This window comes from Lycium ferocissimum, chromosome 11 (assembly GCF_029784015.1).
Source record: "Lycium ferocissimum isolate CSIRO_LF1 chromosome 11, AGI_CSIRO_Lferr_CH_V1, whole genome shotgun sequence".
In the NCBI taxonomy this organism is placed as follows: Eukaryota; Viridiplantae; Streptophyta; class Magnoliopsida; order Solanales; family Solanaceae; genus Lycium; species Lycium ferocissimum.
Window position 1 is genome coordinate 26,938,393 of NC_081352.1, and position 20,877 is coordinate 26,959,269.

The following is a 20,877-nucleotide window of genomic DNA, read 5'->3' on the forward strand; positions in this document are numbered from 1 at the left end:
TGTTTGTAATGATTTACTTGTGTAAATTTATTATTTTGAAGCACATGCATGATATGGGATCACATGAATAGTGTATGTTTTTTATGTTTTACTGAGACCTTTATATGAATATACAATGATCATTAGACCAATTTACAAGATTCTTTCTAACTAATCGAAATATCAATCTCATATTTTTGGAGTAGTATCTAGGGGAACTTCAAGTGATTGATACTCCCAAATAAGGAACACAAAGCAACGCGAGTTCTTCATTTCTTACACTAAAGCATAGTGAGTTTTTTTAAGTACAAAACAAGAAAAGAATTGCAGATATCAGAATATACAAGACTTGAGAGCAGAGAAATCTTTATATTAGAAAGTAAAAAGCAAAAGATCTAGCATACCTATCATTATTTTCACTCTAAGTATCTGAAAAGCCAGCTAGAAAATCTATCTATTATATATATATAAAAGAGAGAAAAAATTATAGCGGCCTTCCAAAATAAAGGCTGAAACGTTGGTTCCGTTGAAATAACGCTACCAGTTGCTACAATTGAAGAAATGAAACAGTTACAATTGTTAAATTAATAATGATAATTAAAGTTACACAAAAGCAATACCATCGTCTTTTCTCTTCCCATTCTAAATTTCATCCATTTTAACCTTTGCTCTAAATCAACAACCATAATTTATACCACCAATATGAGATAACATTAACAGCCAATCTAACAGGCACAAGAGACATTCTTTAGGGGAGTGTTTAAACAACTTTTGACAGGGAGAGAATTAGGCATTTGGTAAAGTTTGATTTTGGATTGTGCTTGAAGTAAAGAACATAAGAGAACACAAAATTTCTGTACTGGTAAAGCAAAAAAGAAATGAATTTTGTGAAGATGAATATAAAGAGTGTAAATTGCGTGCAAATTTGGAGTAGCTATGAAAACGAGTTGTGCTTACCAACTTAAAGAGTATACATACATCCAGCATAAAGAGGTTATATGGTTTATCTCTTCTTCCTTCTCTTTCACTTTGAAAAAATATGTATTTATACGATTTGTTCTACATCAGTGTAAGTCTCATGAATAAATAGCATGCTCTTTCTAATGAATTTGTCTGGACTATTTGTAAAAAAAGTTATGCAATTATGTGCTATTGTCTCTCTTTTTCTTTTTCTTCTTTTTTTTCTTAAAGGGATTTGTCTCATTGGATGGACATACATGATTTTTGCTTTTTATTATATCATTTCTTGAGCAGCATATGAGAAGGTTTGTTTTAATTTTTTATGCATCTGGCTTAGGGTCCGACATTTAGTGCCAATGAAAAAAGAGTAAATTGATTGTATTCAAACAGTTTTAACCTACAATATACTCAGCTTTATTATGAGTGGAACTTATATTTCACATAGACTGAAAATATGAGAGCATTCTAAATAGTTTTGCATGTCAAAAGATTTTGAATTGCATTAACGAGGTTAATTTTGATTTCACCCAAGTTTACAATAGCTTGAAACTCAAAACCATGTTTAGAACGATTGCTCTAGATTTTTTTTAGAGAAGGACATTCTTAGATGAATTCTATGTGGTACTTAATTATGTTCTTTTCCTGCTTTCTTATTATATTAAGTGATAGTATAATTTATGTAATCTGTTTAGTGAATTAATGATGAACAATTACAAGTATTGAAATTGACTGCGGATGCAATTCGTGATAACGATAAAAACATAATTCTTGCCAAGCATCTACTTTTAGCTGTGATGACAGTAAAAAGCTGGAACTAAAGAAAATAATTTCTAATTTGTTGCCTATTAACATTTTTTATTACTAATCAGAAAATGTATATTTTATTTTTATAGGTTGTTATCTTCTCAATATACAACTATGAAGAATTCTAATGTTTTATTATGTATATGGTGGTTAGAAGTCATAAGATGTTTTGCAAAATTTTAATTTTTCATACTCATGGAATCTTTCTTAATTAGATAGAACTAAAATAACTAATATATTAAAACAACTCAAGTGTATGAAGTAGCTTATGAATTAATCTAAATATACTTTCATAGAAAAGTGTAAATTCGTTGATGACATGCTTATTAATTATTTTTTGTAGACGCCATAATAATATATTTTACGACCGCGCGAATCACGGACGATTTTACTAATAAATAATAAATTAATAATTCACCTCCCAAATTGCATAAGGGAGGACAATTGTATGGGCGGCGGAGATGCTAGTTCTACGGTGAGAAACAAATTTATTGCTTACGTTTTCGTTTAGAATTTCGACATTAGTCTTACGTGGTCTTTGTAACCTATTGTAATTAATTAGTATTTCTTATGTCCCAATTTAAGTATTTATTAATAATTCCTTTTTGAACAATTTGAAAAAAAATGTCTCTTTTTATATTCGGAAAAGGCTTAATATGTCATTAAATTATCAGAAAAGATTTATTCATGCCACTCATTAATAGTTGGGCTAAAAAATGTCACCGCCGTTACCATTTTGGGTCATATATGCCATTACTCACTAACAGAACTCTTCTACTATCAGATTTTGCCACGTGGCATTATCTAAACCCTTCATTTTACGAATAACATATATGAGCCATTTGGTAGTTCAATGGCATATTTGAGCCTTTTCCCAATCCTATATAAACCTCAATCTTTTCTAATTTTAACGTAACAAGCTTATAAGGACAACTTTATCCCTTATATTAATAACATTATTATTTTACATGGAAAAACTATGTTCTCTTATTTAATTAGATTATGAATCTAATCTTATTCTATATCCTTCACAATTTTTATATATTTTATGGATCTTTAAAAAAAAAAAAAATTAAAGAACACATAAAATTTATTTAAGAAAAAAAGAGACATATTTAGAAGAGTGTACACTAATGAGGTGTAGATGGGTATGGAATGTTACATATGTAAGATTTGTGATGTTAATAGTGGTCGGCAGAAGGCTCAAATATGTCGCACTCATATATACTTTTCTTACTCATCTACACCTCATTAGTATACTCTCTTTTATGCTCGTCTCTTTTTTTCCTTAAACAAATTTTATGTGTTTTTTAATTTTTTTTAAAGAGTCATAAAGTACGTAAAAATTGCGAAAGATGTAGAATAAGATTAGATTCATAATCCAATTAAATAAGAGAGCATGGTTTTTCCATGAAAAGTAATAATGTTATTAATATAAGGAACAAACTTGTCCTAAGCTTGTTACGTAAAATTAGAAAAGATTGAGGTTTATATAGGAATTGGGAAAAGGCTCAAATATGCCACTGAACTACGAAATGACTCATATATGCCACTCGTAAAATGAAGGGTTTAGATAATATCACGTGTCAAAATCTAGTAGTAGTAGAGTTCTAGTAGTGAGTAATGGCATATATGACCCAAAATGGTAATGACGGTGGCATTTTTAAGCCCAACTATTAACGAGTGGCATGAATGAGCCTTTTCTGATAGTTCGTGACATATTTGAGCCTTTTCCGTTTTATACTTAATAAGTTAACAATTTAAATATATTATATGGCAAGTTTAAATCAAATAATTCAAAAACATTTTAGTACATTACACATATTTTTAATTTAGAACAACAAATTAAAAAAAAAATCCTATATTTTTTAAATTTCGTGCTAATAACCTAAGACACTTTTAGGGCTTGTTTAGTTGGGAACAAGTTATCCCATATTAATCATCCCAGAATTCTTATCCCATCCTCATTCCTCAATATGTAATAAAAATACCATTATAATTCAGGAATAACTATTCAAGATGTTATCCAATCTAAAATGAGATAAACTCATCCCAAATTTATTCTTGAGATTAATAATCCCGTACCCCTAGTAACAAACGAGCCCTTAACTGAGGGAGTAATAAACTATGGAAAAGGGTCAAAGATGCCTCTCTACTTTGGGAAACGGGCTAAAATATCCTCCATTACAAATTTGGGTCAAAAATATCCCTCCCATCATTAAAGTTTTCAAATATACCCATGTCTTAACGGAAATCCCAACATAACGCGATTTCATTTTTAAACCCGCTCCATTTTGGGTTATGTTGGGGATTTCCGTTAAGACATGGTATATTTAAAAATTTTAATGACGAGAGGGGTATTTTTTTATCCAAATTTATAATTGAGGATATTTTTGACCCTTTCCCAAATATAATAACACAAAAAATAAATTTAAAAGCTATTGCATCTCTCTTCCTTGTCCCTCTTGTATATACCTCGCTTCCCGTAATAATTTGTCAAAATTTTCCTTGATAAGGCCTTCAAATTTTTCTTTTTTCGCATTTTACTTTCTTCGATTCAATTAAATACCTCCTAAAATTTAATTGCATCAACAACCTTGCTACTGCCTAAATTTAATTGTACAACAATAATTGATTTGCACAGAGTTTAAGAAAGAAATATTTTTGAAATTTGTGGTCTAAAATAATTTTTAGATAAATTATTGTTGTAAATCCTCTCGTTAAAATGTTTTTAAATATAGAAAGACGAAATTCTTTTTAAAAAGACTAAAAAGAAAAATGTGCCAAATAAATTGACACAGAAAGGACCACCCATCAAATTTGAAATTATGGTATCCTACTTCTCATGTAAAAAAAATAAAAAAATTAATCCATGGATTATAATTGAATAATTTAGTGGGCCAACCAAACAACCCCTAAATAAAACAAAAAAATAATTTAAAAGCTCTTGCATCTCTCTCTTTCTTTGTCCCTCTTGTACATCTCGCTTCCTTTAAATTATCAACAAAAAGAATTTCACAGATAAGGGCTTCAATTTTTAACATATTGCTTCTTCGATACCTCCCAAAAATTGAAAAATTTCTAATGAGTACCGGCAACGGAGATGCTAGTTCTACGGCGGCGGCAGACGGCGAAGGTGTTACGATTAATATCCGATGTTCAAGCGGGTCGAAATTTACGGTTCGGGTCAGGCTAGATTCAACGGTTGGATCGTTTAAGTCGAAACTTGCAGAACACGCAAACATTGCTGTTGAACAACAGAGATTGATCTATAAAGGTCGGATCTTAAAGGATGATCAAACATTACAAAGTTACGGTACGTTAATTATACGCCTTTTTACTTTTTGAAGGAAAATTACGCTCTAGGTCTACTGGGAGAAAATATTTACATGTTTTAGCCCCTTTTTTTGAGTTTGTTACATGGTTTAGCTCATATTTGTGTATACACTATTATACAAGGTTGATATATTATGTATAATGATTAATTGCTGTTGCGTGATTAGTATATTTGGAATTTTTTATTGAAATATGGAGTAACAACTAACAACCTTGATACTGCCTAAATTTAATGCACAACAATAAAAGATGATCAAGCATTACAAAGTTACTGTACGTTAATTATATGCTTTTTTTAACTTTTTGAGTTTTTTCAGGGAAAATTACGTTCTATGTGTACTTGGAGAAAATATTTACACGTTTTAGCCCTTTTTTTTTGAGTTTGTTACCTAGTTTAGCTCATATTTGTGTATAAACACCTTTTAATATACTACGAGTATTATATAAGGTTGATATATTATGTATAATGATTAATTGCTGGTGAGTGATTAGTATATTTGGAATTTTTTTATTGAAATATGGAGTAACAACTAACAACCTTGATACTGCCTAAATTCAATTGCACGACATTAAAGGACGAGCAAACAGTAGAAAGCTAGGGTATGTTAGTACTGATCAATTGCCCTTACTAACAATTAACAGTCAGTTAAGTTTAATGAGTTCTGTTAGTTATTGAATCAAAATAGCCCACAATGGTTAATTGAAGGTTAAAATTTTTCAGTCGGATAACACGGGGACTAAAACCGTATAGCGATAACTCAGGGACTAAAAACGTTTTCCCTTAGAAATTTTTATTGAGATGTGGTGTGATAACCTTGCTACTGCCTAAATTTAATTGCACAGCAGTAAGTCAGACATTAGAAAGTTACAGTACGTTAATTATACGCTTTTTAATTCGATTTTCTTTATGATGGAAATTATAAATTGCTGTTGAGTGATTAATATAGGGAAAATTAAGCTCTATGTCTATTTTTGAAACTATTTACGCCACGTAGCCCATACTTTGAGTTTGTTTTAGCTCATATTTGCGGATAAACATCTTTTATACACTATTATTCAAGGTTCATACATCATGTGTAATGCTTTCCCAATAATTATAGACTTTTTCTCTTTGATTTTTTATGATTAGTTGCTGGTGTGTGATTAGTATAGTTGTTAGTTTTTTTGATATATGGTGTAACAACCTTGTTACTGACCAAATTTAATTCCACAACAATAAAGGATGACCAAACACTAGAAAGTTAGGTACGTTAATTATAGTCTTTTTACTTTTGAGTTTTTTTTTTTTTTTTTTTTTTTTTTTTAATGACGGATGTGATCAATCGCTGGTGCGTTTGGCAGCTGGTTAGAGTTATGCAGGTTTTTAGTTATGAGAGAATCTATGTATTATTTTATGCAGGGTTTAGTATTCATGTATTAGTTATTCCACCTTCTCGGGTTTCTGAATTGCAAACCAAACACCATATTAATTTTATAAGTTACTTACCTCCCTAACCAGCTACCAAACGTGATAATACTTATACAAGATTCAATACCTGCATACTCACCTCCAAACCAGCTAACAAACAACCCCTTAGTATATTTGGAATTTTTATTGAACCGCGGTGTAAAAGCTTTGCTTCTGTCTAAATTTAATTGCACAGCAGTAATTCTGTATTCAAATTGAGATGACATAATTATTGCCCAACGATTTAATATTCTGTTAGTACTGATCAGTAAACTGGAATTGCTGCTCAAATAGAAAGAAGAAGCTATAATGGAAGCCCGGAAAATAGAACTAGGAAGCAAACTCAATCTAAGAACATCACTCAAACATCAGCATTAATCTGACCAACGACCTCATACTTCCCTATAAGAAGAAAACTGATCTATGATGATCAGCTAGGAGCCAGCAGATGCTATGAAACTTGAAGTAGATGATGAAAAACACTTGAATAGAGGAGGCATTGCAGAGAAATGGAGATACAGATGAAAGACATCATTGTCTACGCATATAGGTTATTAGCCAGTCTTGTCAGTAATCACTCCTTCTGCTAATTGTCCAAATATAGTCCTGTTGTACTAATTTTGCCAACTTTCTTCGTTGCATTTATTCGCGTGTAATTCATGTACCAATTTTTGGCAAGTTCTCCAATGAAAAATCAATTACAACAGAAATAAACCCTTTACTTTGAGAGTCTGCAGATAAGGACAAACATTCTAATTGAAGGATTCCGGCTAGAACTTGGTACAAATTTTGACCACCAACATAAACATCTGTAGGTGGCATGCAAGGAACCTGATGCTCATTCTGTGTACCTTCTGCATCATGTACCTTTATGTTCCCAGATTGACATATTGTGCAGCTTCAATGTAGCTCTCATCTCCAATCTGGAATTTGCATTTATGATACCGAACACATGCCCAAGGCTTCCTTTCACCTTTAGCTGGAGGTCCCTTTTCCACTGGAAGAAAAAGAGCCTGAAAGTATAGCACCCTGGGGCGATGTGCATAATAGAGAATGTGAATTTTGGTAGCTTCTGATTTAGCAACTTATCAGAAGAACCATTCATTTCTTCCCACATGCTGCGAAGCAAAACATTACAAGTTTAAATGGTTGGGTGTACTTTGCTTTTCAATATCTCTTCCGGAATATCATGAGTGTCCTTGTAATCCGAAGTCTTTAGCCTTCCTGTCTTGTCAGTCTCATCATCCCTACACTCAATTCTTCCTAAAACTTTAATCCCAAAGCTCTTGATATTTCCATTTCTAGTTGCTAGTTGAGATATCTTCCTGTGGTCTGTAGTTGTTCCATCACGCTTTTCAGTACTACCACTATAGTCTTTAGGAAGACCTACAACTTCCTCTTTGATCTCAACCATGTCAGTTGCACCTTGGCCATGAGAGATAAAGCCATTACTACTTTCATTTCCTGATGCAATAGCAATGTTGCCAGACATATCTATATGGATTGGAGCAATATAGATCTCGGCGACATACACATTTACATCAGCCCAAGCAGTTAAACCATGAAAGTTCAGCACCAGTAGACACATTTTGATAAATAGGCTATCGTTGCACATTCCCCAGCTTTTATAGTGTACTAGGCTTATGAATGGGTTGAGAATGTAGCTGGGAGGTAGAAGTTTTAAAGACCACTTTGCTCCTTTTTAGGTAAGCCTCAATAGTTTTTTCTTGCTACCTTGCCTGCTCAATTGTTTGGTCAAAGTGGTAGGGAGAAATACCTTGACAGACATCTTAATTTCTTCTTTTAGACTTTTAGTCCACCTATGAAACTAAAAAGGCAGGCATCATTGACTGTGTTGTACTGCGGATCAATCATCTGTGCCCCAAGGCCTTCAAACTTCTCAAGGTACTCTTTAACAGATCCCTTTTGAACCAGTGTTATCAAAAGCAAAAAGCGCAAAAAAGCTCTAAAGTCAGTTGGGGCTTTAAACCCAAATAAAAGCGGGGCTTTAATGAAAAAGGCGCAAATAGAGAATATATATATATATATATATATATGTGTATGTGTGTGTGTGTGTGTGTGTGTGTGTAGCCCAAGACTAATAATAATAAGCATGAACAACAAATATATGGACAAAGAAATTGGTAAAAAAATTATGATAAAGTGAAATATCAATTGTTTAGTGTTGCCTCTTCAGGAGACGCTCATTGTCAATGAAAAGTATGTTTTAAAGCCTTGATGACGACACTGAAGCTCACATTAAGTGAGGCGAAGCGCTCAACATATTTTGCGTCTCGCTTTAGGGCGCTGTCGCCTTTGGCAGCACTGTTTTGAACCAGCTTGTTCAACTTTTCTTCAAGGTATCGAGGTATCTATTGTGTGTGATGGATGATCCTCTCCCTACTTTGAACTTCATTTCCAAACCTGTCATTTTAGACAGATCTATTCAGAAGAACAGTGTTAAGAATTGGAGAAAATCCGGATTTCTATTACGCCTTTCTCTCTGCTTCAGCTAGATTCTTATATTGACTATCCTTAACTATCCACCATCCAAGTTCATTAAACCAGAGATTACCTGACTGTCCACGCCTCCCTTTGTTGTGTTCCAATATCCGGTTTTCTTAAGTTGGTCTCGCCGTCTCGGAATCGAACCCTTCTGAGGCCATTAGATATGGATATATAAGTTTCTTCAGGTAGAGGATTAGTAGCTTGCGATTTTGATTTGGTTATTGAACTATTGCGGTAAACTACTGAGAATTGGAACAAAACCAGCAAAGGGTAGAGTGGAGTTGGATATTGAGGATTAAGTTGCCTGTCCCCAAACTAGCTTCCAATAGAGGCATAGTAGTAGTTGTTGCTGCTGTTTTGAATTTTTTTATTATTATGCTTGTAATGGGAATTGCTGTTGCTGTTAAATGTATGAAAATTGTATTTTTGGGGCTTATCCGCTGAAGGTGGCAAAGATGAAGACAATAAGTGTTATTGGCTTCAATATATGTGGCCAGTGTACTGTTTGCTAATATGCTTTTGGTATCTAAATTACTCAACGTGGGTGTTTTCTTGATAAAAAGAACACGGGCATTTGGTTTACTTGATAACATGTTACCAAGACAGTGAAAGAGAGGTGCTGCTTGTTAGCCTCAAGTGTCTGGCAGATTGAGGGGATAACTAAAAAGTTCTGAAGTAATAGTTTTGACTTGTGGGAAGCTATTGTTAAACTATACCGTATTAGTACACCATTTATAACTAAAAAGCTTGTTACATGGGATGTCACGTGAATTGACAAGTATATGTAATTTTGAGAGACATAAGGTCTTTTCTGTTACATTACAATGTTCACTGTATCATAATATTCGACTTTGTACAAGTTTTAATTGAAAAGTCGGATTAGTATATAGATGAAAGAGTGATGCCATTGGATTTTTTGGTTTATCAATATTAGAGTGGTAAAAATGTGAAGCGAGATGGGTGAAAAGTGGGGCTTGTGCGACTTTTGGTGAATGTAATATGTGATTCCACTTTCCTTGGCACACTCAGTTTTATATTGATGGAATATCTTCTTTTTCTTTTTTGAGTGAGAAGGGCGTAAAAAAGGGGCTTGTGCGACTCTTTGTTGGATGTATTGTGTGGTTCCACCCTCCTTGTGATGCACAGTTTTGCATGGACGGAATATCTTCTTTTCCCTGTGATTAAATCTTCTTTTCCCTGTGATTAACTTCTAATTCTGCATTATTTGTTACATGAAGATACTCTGACACCTGTCAAGTTGTTCATGATCGGTTAATTATCACTTCAAAACTTTCAAGATTGAGTTTAGAAGTGATACACTACTAGCACTCAGTGCCAAGCTTCACTTATATCTGCTTGTGCATCTGCGTGTCACATGTTATCAAGCTGTCAGTGATAATCGTAGTGATCTAGCTTATTTTAACTTTGTGCTTTATAGGTCTGGAGGCGGATCACACTGTTCATTTGGTTCGAGGTTCTGCCCCAGCTCCCTCTGCAAATCCTGCAAGTGCAACCAATGCTGGAGGTCCAAATACTGTTCAGAATGCACCAAGAGATGCTGCTTCTGATGCAGGTGGACCATTTCCAGGACCAGGCCTTGGAGCTTCAATGTTTCCTGGTCTTGGAAGTGCTGGTGGTGGTGGTGGTTTGTTTGGAGCTGGGCTTCCAGATTTTGAGCAGGTCCAGCAGCAGTTAACTCAAAACCCCGACATGATGAGAGATATGTTGAATATGCCTCTTGTTCAGAATTTAATGAATAACCCTGATACCATCCGCAACATGATCATGAACAATCCCCAAATGCGAGAGATCATGGATCGTAATCCTGAGCTTGCTCACGTACTCAATGATCCTGCTACTCTTCGACAGACAATGGAGGCTGCACGAAACCCTGAAATTATGCGTGAGATGATGCGCAATACAGACAGGGCCATGAGCAATATTGAATCTTCTCCTGAGGGATTTAACATGCTGAGGCGTATGTATGAAAATGTCCAGGAGCCATTCCTAAACGCATCAACATTGTCTGGAGATGCAAGAAATGATGTGGGGTCTAACCCGTTTGCAGCTCTTTTGGGAGCACAAGGTGGTGGACAAGGCAGACAGCAGTCAAACAACCCTCCAACTACTGGTTCTGAGACAACTGATAATGTGCCTGCCCCAAATACTAATCCGCTTCCTAATCCTTGGGCATCTGCAGGCAGTAAGTTTTTACCATCTCTTGTTCTTTAATCATTTGGACTGGCTAGAAATATAAACTGTTTACTTCTTTTTTAAATGTTAATAATTGTATTCATAAAGCAGCACAAAGGTAGTGCTAGGATTTTTGTACAAGTGAGCAAAAAAGCCAAAAGTATAGCCCTCTTCTAAACTTTAGAGGGACTGTATGAATTCTTATAAAGCAGCCTTCCTACCTTCCGAGGTAGGAGTAAGGTTTGCGTACACTTTACCCTCCCCAGACCCCACATTGTGGGATTTCACTGGGCATGTTGTTGTTGTTGCTCATTTGCATATTCTTTTTTACACCGAAAGTGAAATAACATGATACAATCTACTTAATCATGTGCACTGATTTTTGTTTCTCCTAAAAACATCTCGAAAGAGCTAACTGTTTACTTTTTCTTAAATTTCTTTTATTCTATTTTTTAAGTTAAAACTGTTTACTTAATCTCTTGTTTTATTGAACTTGGGATTCTCCTGCAATTAGTAGCCCTCTTCTAAACTTGTTCAATTTTGTTACAATTTGTGTTTTCATATCCCTAGCACTAAACAAAATTTAATGGTCATCAAGCACTATGAATTTCTTATCAAAATTTGTTTACTGCTTTTGTTTACTGTAGAACAGTAAAAGATGGTTCTTTTCCCTTTCAATTTTCGTCCACAAAAATATTTCCAAGTTTCTTGTAAGCTTAATAATGTTGATTGAACTATTTTAACCCTTCATGTTGAAGACATAATTATGTTGACCTCTTAGTGTCCTTGGGTAATCATTATACTATGCCTTATTTGCGAACTATATTTCTCACGAAGTCATGTAATTGGATAAGTATGAATTAAATGATTATGTTTTTACTTATACATTGACTTGTTCCAGCTGGAGCTGCCCAAGCCAATACCACTGCTAGGTCAAATACTGCTGGCGATACCAGGGCTGCACCACCTGGCTTAGGTGGGCTTGCTTCCCCAGGTTTGGAGCAAATGCTAGGTGGCATGCCTGGTATAGGTGGCATGCCTGATACCACTTCTCTAAATCAAATGATGCAGAACCCTGCCGTCTCACAAATGATGCAATCTCTCCTTTCAAATCCTCAGTACATGAACCAGGTATTTATTTATTTGTCTTGACTGAAAATATGCATCCAGTCGTTTAGTTTATGGCTGGATGTCCGTTTCCTTGGGCTCTTCTTTGTCTCTTTGACAGAAAGTTTCTCATCACGCTTCTCATTTAACATTGGTGATTAGGTTTTAGGGCTGAACCCACAACTTAGAAGCATGCTCGATTCCAACCCACAGCTTAGAGAAATGATGCAAAATCCTGAATTTATTCGTCAATTGACATCACCTGAGACAATGCAGGTAAAGAATTCTTGCCACACTTAGAAGGTCTTGCTTGCTTAAAATGTGCATTTGGTGCATGAGATGTAGCAACTAAATGGCATGGGTGATCCCATTCATTTTTTCTCGGTAATGGTAAAACTTTTGTGACTTTTATCATTAATGACACTCGAGAGGAGTGCATCCATGTGCCATTGCTAGGTGAGAGAACCTCTATAGGGTTTATTGGTGCAAGGGTGCAAAAAGGGGGCTGTTGATGTCTGTCTGAGATTCTGAGCAGAGAGCTCGATCAGTGTATAATTATTTTATTATAGTGTTCCTTTGTAATTTGTCTTGTTCGTCTTCTAAATCGTTTTCCTTTCTTTTTAGCAACTTGCGACTTTTCAGCAAGGGCTTGCATCTCAACTTGGGCAACAGCAAACAAACCAGTAAGTTAGCTTTTTCCTTGGCTGGAAAAATGCTTCTTGATTTATCTTACACGGGTTGCATATTTGCTTGAATTATCAAATGTGTCGCCTTTTCCGCAAATAAGCTTGCCGAAGAAGAGAAAATTCACCTTTCATATTTTCATTTTTACTTGCCAAAATATGGACAAATCCTATCTAATACGAGACAAACTTGTTGCTGTTCTTTGTTGACAAAGTTCCTTTTTCTACTTGCAGACAGCCGGGGCAAAATGCTGGTGGAGCAGGTAAATCCCATTCTTCAGTTCTTCGAACTTGATATTCTTTATCACTGCGATCAAGTAATTCTGAATTAGTCTGCACGATAGCTGGTCTCTCATGTTAATAATGTTATCTTGGAAAATATAATTTTTCTTCACATTTTTGTTTCCAAAGCTTGCTCTTATTTTGGCGCAATAGGGTCCACTAGGAACAACACACACCTTCAACCCCTAAATTCTCATGTACATTATTTCTTTTGTAAATATAGACACTTATTTGTCAAGTCCTTAGCTACGTTGCAGAAACATTACTTATCTTAGTTTGTTTGGCTTATGGCATTTGGGTTCAAACTGGATTCTTGACTGTGAAACCATTATTCAGGTTGTTAAAGAGATAGTTATTACTTTTGATGACTTTGCTGGATTCTTGTCCCTTTGCTTATTTCATGACTTGATCAAAAGAGATAGCTATTGATTGTCAGTGATACAATATATATAGGGAACTGCTAAATCTATTTTGACTTGTCAAATAGCCATATAAAATTCAGGGTTGTTGATGCAATTTCTGTGTATGGAATTATGGTTTAGTTAACTCACATCAGTGTGGTGGTTTGGATAATTGCAGCACTTGGCAACCCGGGAATGGAAATGCTTATGAACATGTTTGGTGGACTTGGGACCGGGGGCTTGGGTGTCCCCAACAGACCTAATGGTTAACTTCTATCTCTTGCTTTCCTTCTTTTATATTTCTCTCTCTCTCCGACTTAACAATTTGTTAATTTTCCTCTTGATGCTCTGTTGCAGTGCCCCCAGAGGAATTATACGCTACTCAGCTAACGCAGTTACAAGAAATGGGTTTCTTTGACACTCAAGAAACCCATTTCTTGACTGCCACTGCAGGCAATGTTCATGCTGCAGTAGAGCGACTTCTCGGAAATCTTGGACAGTAGTGTCAATATTCTCTTCTATAGGACAACACAGCAGCTGATGGGGTCTTATCTGATGAAATTGATTGATTTCAGACACAAGCAGCGTCAAATCTTGTCGGAAATAAATATTCGAAAGTTTAATTTTTCAGACTCACGTCACGTATCCCACTCTCTTTTCACTTGGACTAAGAAGGAATTTTATGGAAGACCTAGTTCTTGAGTTGCCTGTACATACAATGTTAAAATTGGTCCCATAAATAGTTCGCGAACCCCCGTTTCTTCTGGCATCTCTTTTATGATACACCAGGCTGAAGAGATTTTCTTGACGCTAAGTTAATTTTTCAGGTGTAGTCATATATCTCAACCCACTGAACTTATTACTCAAAAGCTGCATAATGTGTTTCATTGTTTGTATGTTGCTGGAATATTAATGTGCAGGTTTTTGTTCTTTGAGTTCTGAAAGTTATCGTTGGTTCATTATATGATTAGCTTTGACAAATACGAAGGAAGATCTTGATCAAAATCAGACTTCGAATGTTATATAATCAGAATAGACTTGAAAGTTGAAACAAAACAGATTAGTATATAAAAGGATCACTGTATGATTTAAAGAGAGGAAAGATAAATTTCTATGCATATTAGCTCTTAAAAGGGTATTCAAGATGTTCATCACAAAGCTTTGAGTTTACAGCAGGGATTGTAATGCAAGAGTTAGCTCTTGTTGGATGTTTGGATTAGTGTGCTAAAAATTGCATATGTTTTATTATGAAAATGTGTTATACTTGAACCAAAAGAAAAAAAAAATGGTTTGTTTGCTATTATGAGGGTTAATTTTGTCATTTAATTTTTAATCCATGTATTACTACTACTCCCATTTTTATTACATATTTTATCGGTATTACTAATGAAGGAAAGAAAAACAGTAACCAAATGTTGCTATACTTATGCAAGATTTTAATTGGAGATTAAATCTTCCTAGCAAACCAACCAAACACCCTTACTAGTTTTACTAAGGATTGAAAGCTAACAACAACAATAATAAGAATAACAAAATAAAATGGAGGTTTGCTTCAATTTACTCTATTGAACTTTCCTTAATACAGAAGCTAAATCAGTGTCAAGCTTTCTATGAATACCTTTAATAAATTACAATACAGTCAAAGCCATGCAACCAGCAACACAGAGGTGACAGACAACACAAAATTTTAGTTACAAAAATGAAATGCCCATAAAATGGTGAACAATATAACTTGATCTTATACTAATAAGAAAAAAATGAGATTTATACACACATAACTAAGGCCAATTTCTTCACTTCATACTTTTTCCTGACCCGTCGCTTGTCTGACGTGGCGATTGACGACTTCTTGGAGATTGTCGGTGGCGATGAGAAGAAGAATGCTCGGATTTGCTTCTGGATTCTTTTGGTTTCTCCTTGATGGCTTCAATCTGTTCCAACACGTCCATTACTTCTTTCATTGAAGGTCGATTCTTGGGGTCTCCCTCTAGGCATTTTAGAGTGATTTGAGCAGCAAGCATTGCTGCTTTTGAAGAATATTGGCCTGCCATATGAATGTCCATAATGGACTTCAGCTTCCTTTTATTAGACAGCATCCGTTTCACCCACTCCACCAACTTCTGCCGTCCGCTTGGTCGTTTGGTGTCAAGTGATCGTAAGCCCGTCAACATCTCAAGCAAGACGACTCCAAATCCATACACGTCACTTTTTATATATAGATGGCCTGTTAACATGGCCGAGAGTGACTTAAAACTTGTAGGTTTAAACATGCTATGACATTTTTGTGGCTATTAGAGCATTTCGTGAAGGGTAAAATGGGTAATTTAGAATTTAAAGAGTTTCTAAATATAGAATGGGGTCGATCATTTTTGGAACAGATTAAAAAAAAAAAGAATGTCATATATGGAACTGAGGGAGTAACGCTGCAAATGCTTTCTTTCGGGCTTCTTGCTTTTTGTTTCTATCGGGGTTAATTCCCAACTCTTATGTATCTATACCGGCAAGCCATGTCCTCGGACTCTCAAAAAGTTGTCACATCCTCCAAAAAGCACGACTTTTGGAGGATCTGATATGCACCCGTCGACGTTTTTGAAGAATCCGAGTAACATAGCTTGCAAGTGATGCCATATCAGATTGCTCAGATGCAACAAAAGTAGTGTTGTTCAATTTAAAGTGTCAATATTGGCACAATATGTAAAATTTGAATCTTTCTGGGAGATCTTGGAATATGTTCTACGTGTTTATTCACGAATCACTTATGAAAAAGAAAATACTCAAAAACTCCACATGTAGATTTTAGATTAAAAACATATATTAAGGGCTCGAAAAAAGTGCTCACCTGTTTCAACATATTCTGGAGCAGCATAACCATATGTGCCCATAACACGAGTAGTTACGTGTGAGTTTCCACCGGAAGGCCCCAGTTTAGCTAAGCCAAAATCTGATATTTTTGCATTGTAATTCTACAAAGCAAAATGTGCAAAGTAGAAAGTTCAAAAAATCGCCAAAGTCAGATGTATAATGAAGCTGGATAAAAAAATGAAGAAAAACATTTCATGAAAAGTTGTCGGAACATAAATTAGAAGCAGAGATATTCATGATATACATCAGTACTTGTAAATGTTCAAATACATGAGATGAGTAACACATTAGGTAACTCGCCAACCACAATAAAAAGGGAAGCAGAGCTTACCCCATCAAGCAGTATGTTGGAGGCTTTGAAGTCTCTGTAAATGACTTTCTTTTCTGAAGTATGTAAAAAAGCCAAGCCCCGAGCTGCTCCTATGGCAATTTTGAGGCGCAAATCCCAAGAAAGCGGTTCAATAGCGGCACTCCCTAACAAAGCAAACATGTTGATCAGCGCACCCTATTATTACTTGAGCTTTGGTTTTATTGAATTTCTAACACTAATTTCTTACTTCTGAAAAGATGGTTTTCCAAGCTTCCCTTCGGCATAAATTCATAAACGAGTAACAGTTCCTTGTCTTCCGTACAATATCCCAGTAGCTTAACAAGGTTAGGATGAGAAAGCCTTCCTAAAAAGTTCACTTCTGACTGCATTTTTAAGTGACACAGATTATGAGCATTATCTAAAGAATCTAACTGGAACGCATAAATCAAAATAACTGCCAACAGAAAGGTTACTTGCTAAACAAAAGAGAAGGAAAATTTTGATATGAACATTCCAACTACAGTCAGACCTCTATAACAGTCATCTTCGTATAAGAATATTTCATCATAACGGTCAAGTTTTCTTTAGAACCGCTTTCATATAATGTAATTATGTTATTTATATGTTCTCTATAACAGCATCTTGCTATAGCAGCCAAAAAATATCTGGACAAACAATGTTGTTACGGAGAGTTAAAACTGTACAAATGCGATAGATAACTAAGTATACAGATAAAAATTTTCTGAAGAAAAGACGGTACACTTTCTTAATTTCAGGTACGGCAGAAGCAAAAAACATTGTAACAAAGCAAAACTTGATCTAGCTTGAAATGTATCCAATTGGAACCAATTTAAACTGATTTCATTTGAATTAATTTAAATTAATTTCATTTGAATTCTCTAAGTTTGACATGAGTTAGAGGAAGTCTCAGATATACTTTGGCAGAAAATTCTTGTACTATTCCTTCCTCTTCACATAACAATTACTAGTGAGTTACACAACATAAAGAATATAGTCGGGACTTAGTTACCACAAAATTACTAAAGAAGTTCTTACTAGAGAAACTCTGATTTGTTACACATGTTTTAACAACTCTGGTGGCTAATGGAGAGGACGCAAATGTGTATTAATTTCATAAAAGGAGTCATCAGAAGTAGTATTGACAGTTCATTTTGCTATCAAATGTCTATACCTGCCACTCTTCAAATCCTTGAGTGCTCTCGGAGTTCAACTTCTTTATGGCAACGTTCATTCCACTGCCAGCTTTAGCCGGAGCAAGCGTCTTCTCATCAACCCATCCTTTATACACCGTCCCAAAACCACCGATCCCCAAAACTGAGTCGGACTTGAAATTCTTCGTGGACAACTTCAAATCAGAAAAACTATAAATCTTTAAATTTGGAATCGGCAATATCTGTCCGCCATTCAAACACGTATTATCGTCACTTGCAGTCGTTGAGAAATGACCATGTCCAATGCGGCTACTCGTGATGGCCGAATAGCCAAGGCCATTGCTATAATTCTTTGATGTGTCTGCACATATACTTCCATGTAAATCTCTAAATATAAAAGCTATAATTTTGAAATAACATCCTTAATTCATACAAGCTAAAAAGCAGGATCTTCGAAAGCAAAGAGAAAGCACTTGGAATTTATAGGAAAAGAAGAGATCAGAAAGCACAACAATTACAAGAATTAAGACCTCCAACAAATTTATTCACAAGAAATTCGAGAACTCGAAAAAAGCTAGCTACTAGTTCTCTTCATTACGCTCCTACTTCTTAGTCCATTCCAAAAAATATTACACCTTTCTATATTTATTAATTTTAAACTTCTCATTTTACCATTACTGACATGCTCTAATAGCCATACAAATGTGATATATTTAAGACAAGAAATCCTAAGTTTGTTAAGTGCCAAAAATCTGTTCTTTTAACTCTGTTCACAATCAAACATCACCCATTGCACAACCCTTCACTAAAAATAGGTAAACTATTTTTTTACGCACATATATACTATATGTTGAATCTCTTTAGCTCTTGACTCCCATTAGTGAAAATCCTGGCTACGTGCCTACGTCACTGAACACCGCCATATAAAATGATACAGAGGGAGCAAACAAACAAGAAAGAAAAGGAAAACTGCAAGTACCCAAAATAGAAATTAAATACTACTAATAAATGCCACCTTTTCTATATTTATAAACTCTAAACTTCTCATTATACCATTAAATGACATGCTCTCATAGCCACATAAACGTGATATACTTAAAACAACAAGTTCTACTTTTGTTATGTGCTTAAAACCTGTTCCTTTAACTCTATACTTAAGACAACAAGTATTTCTATGTATATACATACTATATGTTAAATCCCTCTAACTACTACTACTACGTGTGTTTACGTCCTTATATTTTGACCCCTCAGTAAAAATCCTGGCTCCGTTATATATAAAATGATACAAAGGGAGTACACAAACAAGAAAGAAATGGAAATCCCAGAGTTCCCAAAATAGAAATTAAAGTACAAATAAAACAACAGATGCATAATTTGTTCATAAAAACAGAAAATTAAAGTACCTGGAGTAAACTGTTTAACTGAGAAACTTGGATTAGTACTACTAGGATTAGATTTAGAAACCTTAGCTCCAAAACAATTCCCCATCAAAATTAATTTTCTCTTCACTTGAATATTACTAACGTAATTCAATTTGAAAGTGTTTAGAGGTCCAAAGAAACAAGAAATGGGGTGGAAATAAAGAGCAAAGAAAAAAGTGGAATGAAGAAATTAAAGTGTGTTAATTTTCAAAGATATTATGAATGAGAAGGAAAAGGGTGACTTTTTCTTTTGGTTTCTTGATGGAATTTTCCAAGAATTGATATACAACTTTCTTTTTGAAAATGTTTAAATGTTTGTTTGAAACAAACAAGAATGTTGTTTAGTGGGCGTTTGGCCATAAAAATTATTCACTTTTTTTCGAATTTTTTTTTCACTTTTTTTATTTTTAGCGTTTGGCCATAAAAACAATTTTTTCGGGAGTTGTATTTCGAAATATTAAAAACTTGTTTTTCAAAAATTTTCAACTTTTTTCACTTTTTACACTACATTTCATCAAAAACTACAATTTCTAAAACTATGGCCAAATATAACTCCAACTCCAATTCCAACTTCAAAAATTTCAAAAATGTGAAAACATTTTTGGTATTTATGGCCAAACGGGCCGTAAGTTAGTTCCTCCATTTCCAATATATAAGCGGGCGAATTCATGATCTAAATTCTAGATGTTTAATTTTAAGATTTTTAATATTGAATGCATTATATTTTTAAAGTTATGAGTTCATATTTATTACTCCCTCTTGATAAAAAAAAGAATCTACTTAGCCATTTACACACCCCTTAAAAAATAGTAACTCTTAAATAAAAATAGGTAATTTGATTAACTATCCCTAATTAAATAGGCATTGAGATTTGATTATATAACACTAAATAGGCGCAAATATGGAAAAGCAAAATTAATCCTTTCTTGATTTGCTAAGTGAGCTTTTTTTTTTTTATCTAAAAAAAATATTTATTATAATTTTTTATACATAAGTTTATACTGCACGCATAAAGTTAGGGGTGAACCCCACTTGTTATGTTAGATGGAAGAATTAACTAAAGGTGACTTTTTAGTTATGAAATTAGTATAGGTGACTTGTGGGGACCATTTCATCTCAAAACTCATTTAAATATGGGATTAAGATAATTGAGGTTCAAAGTGTATTTTTTAAAACTTCTTAATCTTTTATAAAATACAAAAGATCTCAACTTAATCCAAAAAAACCCATTAGCCCCCTTCTCATCCTACCACCCTCGCCCAGCCCTACACCCCACCCCCAATTTTTTTTTAAAAAAAAAGTTTTGATATTTTTTATTTGCTTTGTCATCAGTCCCCCCTCCCTCCTCCCACCCTCCCCCCACCCCACACCCCACCCCCCCCCCAATTTTTTTTTTTTTTAAAAATTTT

At 34.4% G+C, this 20,877-nt stretch overlaps 2 protein-coding genes across 2 annotated transcripts; one reads left to right on the forward strand and one right to left on the reverse strand.

The window, feature by feature from the left end:
• The first annotated feature begins 4,698 nt into the window (after positions 1-4,698).
• On the forward strand, positions 4,699-14,644 carry LOC132036376 (ubiquitin domain-containing protein DSK2b-like). Its single transcript, XM_059426702.1, has 8 exons — positions 4,699-5,059; positions 10,473-11,237; positions 12,129-12,358; positions 12,497-12,610; positions 12,959-13,017; positions 13,252-13,280; positions 13,879-13,965; positions 14,058-14,644. Exons 1-8 carry the CDS (start codon positions 4,828-4,830, stop codon positions 14,201-14,203), a joined length of 1,662 nt encoding a protein of 553 aa, XP_059282685.1. The 5' UTR covers positions 4,699-4,827; the 3' UTR covers positions 14,204-14,644.
• Positions 14,645-15,235: 591 nt separating this feature from the next.
• On the reverse strand, positions 15,236-19,770 carry LOC132036377 (probable serine/threonine-protein kinase PIX13). The gene is made up of 6 exons (XM_059426703.1): positions 19,451-19,770; positions 18,065-18,405; positions 17,120-17,255; positions 16,894-17,036; positions 16,540-16,663; positions 15,236-15,924 (listed from the first exon to the last, which is right to left on the reverse strand). The coding sequence occupies exons 1-6, from the start codon at positions 19,533-19,535 to the stop codon at positions 15,494-15,496; spliced, it is 1,260 nt and encodes a 419-aa protein (XP_059282686.1). The 5' UTR covers positions 19,536-19,770; the 3' UTR covers positions 15,236-15,493.
• Positions 19,771-20,877: the final 1,107 nt, after the last annotated feature.

What these genes read in the sequence shown, in the direction of transcription:
- LOC132036377 (XM_059426703.1), bottom strand. Translation starts at nt 19,535, where the DNA reads ATGGGGAATTGTTTTGGAGCTAAGGTTTCTAAATCTAATCCTAGTAGT. An exon ending in AAGGATTTGAAGAGTGGCAG is followed by an intron (nt 17,256 to 18,064) that starts GTATAGACATTT and finishes TTAAAAATGCAG; the next exon opens with TCAGAAGTGAACTTTTTAGG. An exon ending in TCCAGAATATGTTGAAACAG is followed by an intron (nt 15,925 to 16,539) that starts GTGAGCACTTTT and finishes CCATGTTAACAG; the next exon opens with GCCATCTATATATAAAAAGT.
- LOC132036376 (XM_059426702.1), top strand. Translation starts at nt 4,828, where the DNA reads ATGAGTACCGGCAACGGAGATGCTAGTTCTACGGCGGCGGCAGACGGC. An exon ending in TCAAACATTACAAAGTTACG is followed by an intron (nt 5,060 to 10,472) that starts GTACGTTAATTA and finishes TGTGCTTTATAG; the next exon opens with GTCTGGAGGCGGATCACACT. An exon ending in GGGCAACAGCAAACAAACCA is followed by an intron (nt 13,018 to 13,251) that starts GTAAGTTAGCTT and finishes TTCTACTTGCAG; the next exon opens with ACAGCCGGGGCAAAATGCTG.